The 12,436-nt window shown below is 43.5% G+C and overlaps 1 protein-coding gene across 11 annotated transcripts in view; it reads right to left on the minus strand.

Annotated features, from left to right (window-relative positions):
• NAV2 (neuron navigator 2) overlaps positions 1-12,436 on the minus strand; it is a 783,367-nt gene that overhangs the window by 307,908 nt on the left and 463,023 nt on the right. Inside the window, exon 1 of one of the 11 annotated variants that reach the window (XM_042439013.1) lies at positions 6,881-7,173. The exons of the other annotated variants lie outside the window; for them this stretch is intronic. Coding sequence (XP_042294947.1) covers positions 6,881-6,931 — 51 coding nt within the window. The 5' untranslated portion in view covers positions 6,932-7,173. Of the gene's footprint in view, positions 1-6,880; positions 7,174-12,436 lie in introns of those variants that run through there. 11 annotated transcript variants of the gene reach the window in all.

Raw genomic sequence — 12,436 nt, forward strand, 5'->3', positions numbered from 1 at the left:
TAACTACTTTGTATCACTTTGGAACAATGATAATAACTATCTTTTCTCAGGGATTTACCTCTAGCAAAGGTGCTAAATAAGGAGAAAACCCTGGCAGCCACTAGAGTCTGATTTTGAGGTGATGCAGCATATGGAAAAAACAAACAAAAAAAACATCCATTGGACATTATACATGGCTATCACGTAACATGTTGTGTATCATGACTACTGTATTGCACTCTAGTTGGGGCAGCCTTTGGAGAGTGTTCAGAAACTGCAGCTGGTCCGAAGAGCTGCAGCCAGATTGTTAAGTGGGACAGGTTACAGAGACTATACAATGGCCTGTTACAGACTGCCAAAATAAAGCTGCTTCGGGTCTCTTTGGAGGTATGCTGTTTAAATGATGCATGCACTCTAAGAATTCGGAAGCTGCACCAAAGCTGCACTCCAGTGCTTAGGAATGGAGTGTGGCTTTGGCGCGACCTCCGGACTCATGGGACCCATGCATCATTTAAATAGCATACGTCCAAAGAGACCCGAAGCAGCTTTATTTTGGCAGTCTGTAACAGGCCAATGCTCCTGTTGAAATAGCTCCATCGGCTGCCAGTTTGTTTCCAGGTACAATTCAAAGTGCTGGTTACAACCTATAAAGCCATATGTGACTCAAGTCCAAACTATTTGGCAGACCCTCCTCCAATGTGTTGAAAAATTCATATGGAATCATCAGGTTCTGTTAGCTCGTCCCACTCTTCCTTGCTCATGACACATACTGTAGCCAAATCTCTCACCAGTATGTTTGGGCTGAGCTAATGTAAAGATTTTCTACATGACCGAGACATGTTCCCCTCCTTGAAATGAAATACTGTATGCAGCACATCAAGAATGGGGCACTGGAATAAGTTGCCATGGGTGATCTTTCAATGTATTGTGAAGAACCTCTGGAACAAACAACCTACTTTAATTTGTGACATTTGCAATGTGGAGTTTGTTGTTGCTGTGTGTCTTCAAGTCATTTTAGAGTTATGGCCCTAAGGTGAACTTATCATGGGGTTTTCTTGGCAATATTTGTTCAAAGGATGTTTACCATTGCCTTCCCTGGAGGCTGAGAGCATGTGACATGCCCAAGGTCACCCAGTGGATTTCAAGCTGGAAACTGAACCCTGGTCTCCAGAATCATAGTCCAACACTCAAACCACTATGCCACACTGGCAATGTGGGGGACCACAAAGATGTTCTTGGGTTGTTGTTTTTTAGGACACACAAACATTTCTAATTCTGATTCCAGGGCAAAGTAGCAACAGACAGAAAGACATGCTCTTATCCTTTACCACTGCTTAGAGCAGTCTCCTCCAACCTGCTGTCCGGATGCTCTGTACTACAACTCCAATAATATCTTCCGTTGGCCATGCTGTCTGGGGTAGATGGGACATCTAGTCCAAATGCATGCAACAGGTGGCACATGGAAGTCCTCCTTCCCAGGTGATTGATGGGTCTCTCCAAACAGTGGCTGATGAGAATGTGGAAGAGGCAGGATGGAGGCAGCCCAGCAGGCCCCAGGTTTACTTTTTTGTGCTTTATGAGCCCTTGGCAGGGAGGCAGGTAAGAAGCCCTGTGGTTCAAGAAGGAAGGGGTGGCAGAGGAGGAGGAGGGAAGAAGAGAGGGAGGAAGAAGAGCGGAATTGGAGGTGGTAGGAGGAAAGAGGAGGAGGAGAAAGAGGCAGCCCCCTGCCACCCACCATGATGAGAGCAGGGAGGCTAACTTTGGGGGGCAGTGAAAAAAAGTTCCACTGTCCCCAATGGTAGTGTGGTGCATGGCTGCACAACAATTGAAACCAATTGGACTTGAGCATCTGCAGATTTTGGTATCCTCAGAGGGAATCCAGAATGGATCCCCCACAGCTACTGAGGGCCGACTGTACAGGGTGACCAGATGTCCTCACCCTGGAAGACAAGGCATTGAAGAGAAATTGTAGGCATTACACAATAAAACTAAAGTCACTAATGTAAATTTGTGCTTCTTAGTTGTGCTCAAAATGGAGGACAGGGAAATGAAGTGTAGGACATGTCCTGGAAAAGGCAGGTGCCTGGTTATTCTGTGCCTAAATCATGTTAATCCTGACTAGGGGTGTATCTACCTTGATCCACAGGTAAGAAATAATTACATCATCATCATCATCATCATCATCATCATCATCATCATCATGTCAGCATCTGTTGTTGTTGTGCTCCTTCAAGTCATTTCCGACTTATGGTGACCCAAAGATGAAACTGTCATGGAGTTTTCTTGGCAGTTTCATTAGAAGGGGATTTCATTGCCATCCTTTGATACTGAGAGAGCATGACTTGTCTGTGTGATGCCTTCAAGCTGTTTCTAGTGACCCTAAGGTAACCCTATCATGGAGTTTTCTTGACAAGCTTTGTCAGAGGGGAATTTCCATTATCATCCTCTGAGGCTGAGAGTGTATGGCTTGTGTGTGTGGTGCCTTAAAGTTGTTTCCGACTTATGGTGACCCTAAGGTCTGGTCCAGAATAAAGAACTTCAAATTTTGAATTGCAGCCTTTACTTTACTTCCTTTGGGTTCATGGACCATCTGATACTAACCTTCATATCAGGATACTGGACATTGGAGATTATAACATGGGAGGGACAGCGTCCTACTGCCACCCTTCTCCTGTCCTTAAACTGGGCTAATTGCACGATCGAGGATCATACACCCACTTGCTTCTGTTGTCTTTCTCCTGTAGGTAAAGTGTCATGGAGCCATCATTTGGTATTAGCGGGAACTCCCATTAATACCAAATGATGGCTCCATAACACTTTACACATGGGAGAAGTGCATGGGGATGGCTCGTTTTACCCATGGGAGATGGATGACAGAAGCACACGGGGGTGTGATAATCTTCGAACCCCGATTACGCAATTACTCCAGTTTAAGGATGGCAGAATGACACTGTCCATCCCATATGATAACCTCATTTGTCAGACATTTGTAACATGAAATGCTGCAGTATGCACATTGTAGCTTCAGCTCCATGTGCCTGTTCTAGGAACAGACAAATCTGCAATTCAGACCCAGTTAATGCAGTGGCAAACCTGCAACAGCATTGTTTACAATACCTTATAGCAGAGGTGAGCAAAGTGCAGCTGATGGGTCACATGTGGCCCTTGGAACCTCTAGGTATGGCTGTTGGTACCCCCAGAAGCCCCTAGACACTTAATTGTTTTCAGCTGATTTTCTGGTGATTTTTTTTGCCCCCCCCCAACCACCGAAAAAAACCAAAAACCACCTAAAAATCAATGGTTTGGTTCCCCTAACCCCCCCAAACTCCCCCCAAACATGCAAAATGGAACCAAAAGCAATGTTGCCTCCTTTCAGGTGTGCTGAAACACACTGTTTAGGGTGTGTAGGGAGGAAAAAATATCTCCTGTTCCCTGCACGGTTGCCTGCCATATCCTGCAGACATTGTGTTGAACATTTGTTAAGATCATGGCTCTTAACCATGCATCCTAACAGAATTTTGGAGTTTGAATGAACATGAGAAACAACACAGCATGTTAAACCAACCATTTTTTTGTTAATTGATTGTTAAAACCTAGGTAGATGCAATAACTCCAAAGTTCTGTTCCAGTTAAAGTATACATAACATCTATGATGAGAGAAATAGAGAGAGAGAAACTTTCCCAACTTTAACAGTAATTAGCTACCAAAATAAGAGGAGGGGGAGCAGAAAATAGGAGGGCAAATTCCCTGAGGACTCCAGCCAAGGACAACCACTGAAATACTAGAAATAGTAAATCATCCCTGCAGAAGGTCATGATGTGAGAACCAGGTGCAATACACTGCAAATAAAAGAATGTCTATGCACTTCTGGGTTCTTGAGTATGTCTAATAAAGTGAGAGAAAGGTGTTTACAACATACAGAACAATGGTCAACATAAAAAAACAACCTGTGGAGGGCAACGTGTTCTCTCAGAGGCCAATAAAACTGTGGGAACTAGGCAGAACAGTCCCTAACACAAGGCACAAGTGACTAAAACCACTGAAACACAAGAAACCTCTGAATACTATTACAGTTGGCCCTCCTTATCCATGGATTTTTTATCCGTGGATTCAAGTATCCACAGCTTGAAAATATATTTTTTAAAAAGTATAAATTCCAAATAGCAAACCTTGATTTTTCCATTTTATATAAAGGACTCAATTTTGCTATGCCATTATATTTAATGGGACTTGGATCATCCACAGATTTTGTTATCCATGAGGGATCCTGGAACCAAACCCCAGTGGATGACAAGGACCCACTATATATCCATGAAGTGGAACTACTTTTATATGTAGCAGGGGCAGCTGCATAGAAGATGACAACTGACTTACAGGTTACTATTTGTGCTTATTGGTTTAGCTGTTATGATGGCATGCAATGTTCATCACATGAATATTCTAGTTACTGGGCCAAACTGAATGTTACACAATGTCAAATGGAGTCTCTCATCAATAAAGGAGTCTCATCATGAAAAAGGGAAAATTATTAGAAGGAGACACTTAAGATCACTCCTTTCTAGTTCATCTTTGTTGCTGTTGTTTGATTTCAAGTTATTTCCAATTTATGGCAACCCTAAAGCAACCCTATCAGAAGAAAGTTGATATAGAGCTACTCTATATCTACTTTACCAGCTACTCCCATGTATGCATTTCCTAACCTCTACAAGAAGCAACAAATAATATTATTGGATGACTTTTTTTGAATGTGTCTCAAACTTCACATTAGCTTTGAGACAGGAATCCTGATAGAGGAAAATATGAGTTATTTTGAATAGGACAGGGATGATGAACTTGCAGCTTCAGACATTGTGAGACAACAATTCCCATTATCCCCGAGGAATATGGAACCTAGGCTTTGCACAGGTCTTTTACCAGGTACTCCCCCTTCTCTTGCTAGGCCCCCAGGCCTCTTGGCCTGGCTGCAGTATTTATTGTCACAGCTAAGCACTTTGTTGAATTCAATAAATATTAAACAGTATTAATTGCATCTGTTTATCACTAAGACCCAGAGTGGAGCCCATTGTACCTTTTTGGTTCTCCTAATGCCACACAAAGGCTAGGGGCAATCCATCCCTCTTAGATATATTTAACATTCATGGGTAATATGTACACAGCCTGGAGGCCCAAATACACTTCTTGGTAGGTTTGACACTGAAAAAACAACCAAATGGGAAAACATCTATAAGGGAACACCACCAAGTTGAAGGGAATCACTCAATTCCCTGAGATAGTACAGATCTAGTAAATATGAAGGAGACACCATTGTAAGGAAGGAAATTATAAAGCTTCCTATAATTTGCTTCTGATCAGTTCCAGTGTAACCTTATACATGCTCAATGAACTCAATGAGCTGCACTCCATTGTCAACTGCATATAGCATTCTTATTGGTAATATCATAAATCCAAATCTGTTAGGGAGAGGTTTTTTCCTAGATCTCTGTGTTACCTCCCTGACCTTATGAAATGTGATCTCAAATTTTTGTTTTACTGCTCTCAACTATTCAAACACCACCACCATGAGTCAAAAAACCTCTGATATCCACTCACATTTTCAAAGCTTGTTACCCCTTCTCTTTATTAGCTCAGTTCCTCCCACACATTAAATGAAAATTCATCTTTGTTTGGGAGGCCCATTCAAAAGTGGCTCAGCTGTTTGTGTGTGTAGAACAGGCTTTTTATACACCTGCAGAGCCCATTCTCTCTGTTTCCTGATTTCCAGAGGATTTTTTTTTAAGCAGCAGATTGCTGGAATAACAGTTACTTCTCCTCATCTCAGTGTGCCTGGCAGCAACTCACGCCATGCTTGGGCAGCTCCCACGCTTAACATGCACCCCTTCCTGCCAACTCAAAAATTCAATTTTCTAAGAGGTAGTCATGCATGCCAAATCGGAAACTGTCTTGATCTCCCAACACAGGAGAGCTTTCATATCCAGCAGTATCATCCACAAACTGATTATGTCTGTCCGAACAGTCCTCCGAAAGGAAAACATTTAATTTTTTTAAGGAGGCAATTTTGAATGACAGCCGTACAGTTCCAGATTTCAATTATTATAAAGAGTGATGATGCTCTTTTTTGAGTCCTGTAGCAATTTCCTAGGCTTACGAGTTTAGGGCCCCTTGACACTTGGAACCAACCCTTGGTATTGAATTCTCAACTTCATAGGAAACATATTTAAAGGCAAATGTGCACAGGAGTGCAATTTCCATTGTTTAAAATAATCCAATAGAAGGATAAAGAATAACACTCTTCCAAACTCAGGTTTGGAAGTCAGATTTCCAAAAGCCGTGAATATGCAGACTCTCTAAGTTTTCTAACCCACAGCTTCAATCTTGGCACGGAGCATAATGTGAAAAGACAGGCAGATGTGTGGTTTTCCTGATCTCATTTGTGCTAGGAGAAATGGGAAACCCACAGACTTTCCCCTTTACAAACAAGGAGCGGTGGTTGCTTTTCAGCTCCCCAGAGGAGCTGAAGAGGGAAGTCCAACCATCCAGCAGCAAGGCCAGCAGCCGGCCTGCTTGTGCCTGGGCAGGACTCCCCATTGGGGCTGGGGCAAGGGCACAGTGGGGGGGAAGAAAGCAGGCAGGGGAGGGAGAACTAAGTAAGCCCAAGCCAGGGCTCGTTGGGCTTTGAAGGGAGCTTAAACTGGGAAGGATCACAACATTATAAAACACACACACACACACACACACACACACACACAATGGAGGAAAGGGAGTGACGAGCCACTGGCCTTTGATCCCACTTTTCTGAACCACTTCTGCCTGATGAAGAAAACAGCAACGCAACCAAATGCAATATAAAGCTCATCCCAGCCCAATCCTGCGATCAGGGAGCCAGGGGAAAGGACTCCTTACCAACTTCATCGTCAGGTTATTCTGTTCCCAGCGCCACAGCATCACACTCATCTTCCTGGGCTGCCAAGCACCTGCCAAGGAGCAGCCGGGGCAGGTTAGGAGCCCATCATCTCGGGCACCTTGCCACTCCAGCACCCAGCAGTCCGGCAACCAGAGAGCCTGCCCCCCCAGCTGGGGGAAGCCTTGGCTCTCTCATGGTGAGGATCGGAGGGACCTGGAGCTTTCCTCTGCTACACAGGCAGATAGGCAGGCGGATGAGATGCAAACTCCTCTCTCTCTCTCTCTGAAGCCAAATCAAACAACTCCTCCTGAAAGGCGCTGGGAGGAAGAGGAGGAGGAGGAGGAGGAGGAGGCATCGGGAGTGAAAGCAGGACAAGGCAGCCTCTCCCCTCCCCCGGCCACCCCAAGCCCTCCTCAGATTGGGCATTCCTGGCTCAATGGTCCGTTCAGGGTTTCTGAAAAGAAGCACACTTAACCCCTTCAGGGACAGAGAGGGCGATCTGGGCACCAAGGAGCCAGTGGAACATGAAGGAGAAGGGGGGGGATCCCACTTGGGGAAGGAGAAAGTGGCTTGAAGGGGAGAGGGGGACACCAAGGACAGGGGCAAAATGAGACTTTTGGTCCAGGGTGATCAGATGCCCTTTCTGCAAAGGAGGAAAAGGTACCACAAAATGTAGGGCGCTGAAGAAAAATAATAATGGAGGAGCTGACCAAATAAAAGCAAAAAGAGTGACACTCCTATACATGTACATTTGTGCGTCTTAGTCAGGCTCAAAATGGAAGGAATTTCCTGATCCCTCCTGGACAGAAGGTGGAAATGGAGGACATGGACTGGAAAAGGAAGACATCTGGTCACCCTAGGCTTTGCTGCTGTGTGCCTTCATTTTCGAATTATGGCAACCCTAATGCACATAGAAGATCAGAAGGTTGGTAGTCCGAGGCCCAAGTGCTGCATGATGGGGAAGGCTCCCATCCCCAGTCCCAGTTCCTGCCAACCTAGCAGTTCAAAAGCATGCAAATGCAAGTAGATAGATAGGTACCACTTCTCAGTGGGACGGTAACAGCATTTGGTGCAGTCATGCTGGCCACATGACCACCAGAGCAATCTTTGGACAATGCTGGTTCTTCAGCTTAGAAACGGAGATGAGTACTGCCCCCTATGGTTGGTTATGACTAGACATTCATGTCAAGGGACTACCTTTACCTTTTTGAGGCAAACCTGTCATGGGGTTTTCTTGAAAAGGTTTGGTTGAGAGAGGGGTTAACACTGCCTTCCCCTGAGGCTGAGAGAGTATGATTTGGTACCTTGTGGGTTTCATGACAAAGCTAGGACTCAAACCCTGCCTTGGTCATCAAATAAGAATTTTGCCTACCCAAGGAAATTTTCCATAAGCTCCACCATGTCTAGTATGGAGAGAGTGACACACTGAAAACTGTTCACGACTAAAATCCTTAGATTTGCTGTGTTGTCCTTATCTGGTCACTTTGCTTGCCCCTTTTCTTTGGCGGCCAAAACTAAATTTTTTTAGCAATTGTTCAGCTGGGGTGGTAAGACAATTGCACCCGCTACAAAACTAGCAAAGGGTACAGGAATCCTTTCCTTCACTTGCACTTATGGAGAAATTGGTGTGTCAGACACTATATGAAGTTAACTTTATTTGTTATTGGTTTCTATTTACAGCATATGCCAATATGTCAATCAAAACAAAGATACAATGAAGTCCCCACAATCCCATATTGGTCTTTGGAATGGCATTCTATCTTGAGCGATTATTGTGTTGTTACATACAATGTTTTGATACAAGGATGGATTTTATATAAGCTCTTATCTGGTATACTCTTGCCTGCAATACAAAGTATTACCATACATAAATACCATAATGTATTACCATAAATACTTGGTGTGTGTGTGTGTATAAGAAGGTACAGGAGTCTTACATATTATACAAACATATAAAGTTGTTTGATACTGTCAAACCATTGGTCTGTTTAAGTTAGTATTATCTACTTTGTCCAGCAAGGACTTTCTCTTGACCTCAGAAAGGCTCTTCATTGTCCCCTTCCTCTTCTTTCTTGCTTCTCTCTCTCTCTCTCTGTGTCTTCAAGTCACCTGTGGACTTATGGGGACCCCATGAATTTCATAAGGTTTTCTTAGGCAGAAGAGATTTGCCAATTCTTTCCTCTGAAATACAGCCTACAGCACCTGATATTTGTGGGCACCCTAGTATTCTGTAACATGTGAGAAACTGTCTTTGAAACATCACCAATATTCAGCTTTCCAGATTACTTATACTGTAGGAGTGTTACATTATGTAAAAACTAGAATGTGGTAAAGACAGGATTTCAAGAGATGCACTAGCATGTGAGTGACCCTTTCCCCACCAACCACTTTCCCCCTGAAGCACCCTTCCACAGCTAAACCCAAGCAGGGGGTTGGACTGAATGGCCCTTGTGGTCTCTTCTATGATTCTATGACTTAGGCAAGAGTAACTTTATTGTTATGGAGAGTGAAGTGGCTACCTCAGGCAGGAGTTCTTCGGTGACATGAAACAACAGCAAATTGTTGTTTATTTTTTTGTAAGGGTTAGGGCCCATACCTCTGGCGCTGCAAAATAGATTAGCTGCTACCCAAGGTAGCTTGGATCTGTGTGTGTGTGTGGGGGGGGTGCCATTGACTTATCTGGCCCAGGTGTGGACTTAGAGAAGATATACTTAAAATATAAGTTAGGAGAAAAGAGTTGCAGAAGTTGGGGGGTGAAGGGGAAAGCCGGGAAAGAAGGAACGAAGAGGAAGACATGCCACTTTTACCTTTTGCTCTTCCATTGCAAATCCAGCACCCATACACCATTTTACTTAACCTCCAATTCCTAGACCATGTCTATTACTGAAAATATAGTTCCAACCCAACCTTGACCTACGTTTGCAACTTACAAACAAGCAGGGAATGTGGGTGCCAGAGTTTTGTTTTGTTTTTTAAACCTGGAGATTGTTTCTGTATCATTAACGGTTGCATAGGAGAGAGGAGTTTCAGCAGATATTGCCTGTTACCTAGTTGTGTGACAAGCAACACCTGCTGAAATTACCTCTTCTACACAACTGTTAGAGATACAGGAGCTGTCTCTTCAACATGGCAACCCTATCAGGGACAGATATCCAAATACAGTGGTACCCCGGGATACGAATGCGCCGGGTTACGAATTTTTCGGGATACGAAAAAATCCCATAGGGATTTATTGCTTCGGCTTACGAAGGTTTCTTCGGGTTACGAAAAAACCGCGGCGCTATTTTCCGCCACCGGAGGGCAGCAGAGAGCTATTTTTCCATTAGCGCCTATGGCAATTCGGCTTACGAAGGTATTTCGGGTTACGAAATTAACCGCGGAACGAATTAATTTCGTAACCCGGGGTACCACTGTATCATGGTGATGGTGAAAAATACCATCCTAGCCATTACACATGGTGAACAAGTCACTTAAATTTTCACTTTCATCTTCACTGCTGACACAGACTGACCAGGGTAGGGTCTGGCCAAAAATAACACCCAGCCAGTTCATTGGGTTTTGAATGAACATGGAAATGCATGCAAGGATGCACATCCACACAAGCTATATGAGAGGAAGCCTGCTTATAGATAGCCCATTGGAATTTTATATTGAATCAAGCCATTAGCCCATCTGACCCTATATTGTCAACTATGGACTTATAGTACCCCTTAGGCTTTCAGGCATTATTATTTCCTAGCCTTATCCAGGCCCTGAAATGCTGGGTAATGAACCAGGGATTATCTACATGCAAACCGTTTGTTCTGTCTCTGAGCTTCAGCACCATCTCCAATGCCAAATTGAATGACTAGATTTAATAATGACAGAAAATATTGTCAGATACCAAAGAGAAGTGCCAGCATATGCTTTTCCATATGTGCTTACCCACTGCAGATTCAGTTTTTCACACCCTTACTGCAGTAATAACCTAAGCTCCTCTGAATTGGCTGAATATCTATTTTGATAATAAACTATGTGGCTATTTCTGCAGAAGGTCAATAGGAAGAGTCAGTTACCTGCCTCCTGATTGCTACAAGAGTAATCTGTGCAATGGTCATTAAAAACTAAGAACCTATTCACCCCCATGTATCGCATTTCAAGAGAAAGGTGGAGTATAAATTAAACAATTTGTGTCATAATTTTCTATGATTTCATTCAGCACAAATCTCAAAGTACATGCAATGTATTCTCCAGTTCCATAGCACATGGCTCTCAGAAATGTTAAAGGCCACTCAAAAATTATCAAAAGTACTGATTAATAAGGCACACACACTAAGAAATACTGAGACTACTACTGCCATTGAATCTTCCTATGAGTAATGAGAAGCAGTCTTAAGAGAAACACTAGATGAATGATATGAAAGCATGCCTACAAACAGGCAAACTTAATTATGACCTCCCTATTAGTCTTGTGCTTTCCCCTACCACTACACACATACTTAAAGTGATACTATGGTGTCTGGTATAGCACAATACTTAACTTGCCAAACAAGTAGTTGGTCAGCCTGGTAACCAAAACTTTGTCAATATCAGTTTTCCCAGTTTTCATTTTTAGCAGCTAAGAAATATTATGTATACACACATGTACACAGATACATCAGCATTTTGAATACATCAAGTCACACCAGGGCATTAAAATGGTCCACTTTTAATCCCTTCTCAAGGATAACAAACTCTTGTTCCTTTCCTTTTGTAGGCGCAAAAGCCCTTGTAGTGTAAAACCTTCCCAGCTAGTTTGCTATATAAGTGAGTCTCTTGCTAAAAGGTCACCTCCATGATGTTCAAAATCCAAAGGAGAGAGTCGCTGCATGTTGTTGGAGGGCTTGAAAATTAGATGCATGGTTTTCAGGAGGGTCAAAGGCAGTTACAATGAGCCAATGACAAATGAACAGATAAATGAATATGAGCACAGAGGGGAGAGTGAGAGTGAGAGTGCTTGGATGTAAGGCCAAAGGGATTTCTAAGGGAATTATGTAAGTCCTCTTAACCAGTGCTCATGCAAACTGCCAGGGCCTTTACGAGCTTTCCTTTAACTGAATTTAATTTGTCCCCTCTGTGCTGCCACTGCTGACCCAGTGGAAATACGACACAGCCTGCCAGTTTGGATGCTGTCACTTCTCTGGATATTGCACCTCAGCTTCCCAGTAGGGCCTCAGGGAGGTACAGGCTGGAACATGCAGCTCAGGCAAGGCAGTGGAAGGGGACTCTAGGACATCTCAGCATCTTCAGTTTTACACAACGCCTGGAAACAAACTGATCTGATGTAGAGCTTTTCTAATTTATGAGGACTTCCAAGGGAAAAATTAAAATACAGTGGTACCCCGGGATACGAAATCACCGCGTTACGAAATTTCCGGGATACGAAAAAATTAGATAGGAAAAAACTGTTCCGGGTTACGTTTTTTTTTCCGGCTTACGAAAAAATTTTTGGTGCTTTTTGGCGCTTTTTCGCACGAAATCACGGCTTCCAGCGCTAGCGGCTATGGCTTTTTCGGGTTGCGAAATCTTTCGGGCTA

Source organism: Sceloporus undulatus, chromosome 1 (genome assembly GCF_019175285.1).
Source record: "Sceloporus undulatus isolate JIND9_A2432 ecotype Alabama chromosome 1, SceUnd_v1.1, whole genome shotgun sequence".
Taxonomy (NCBI): Eukaryota; Metazoa; Chordata; class Lepidosauria; order Squamata; family Phrynosomatidae; genus Sceloporus; species Sceloporus undulatus.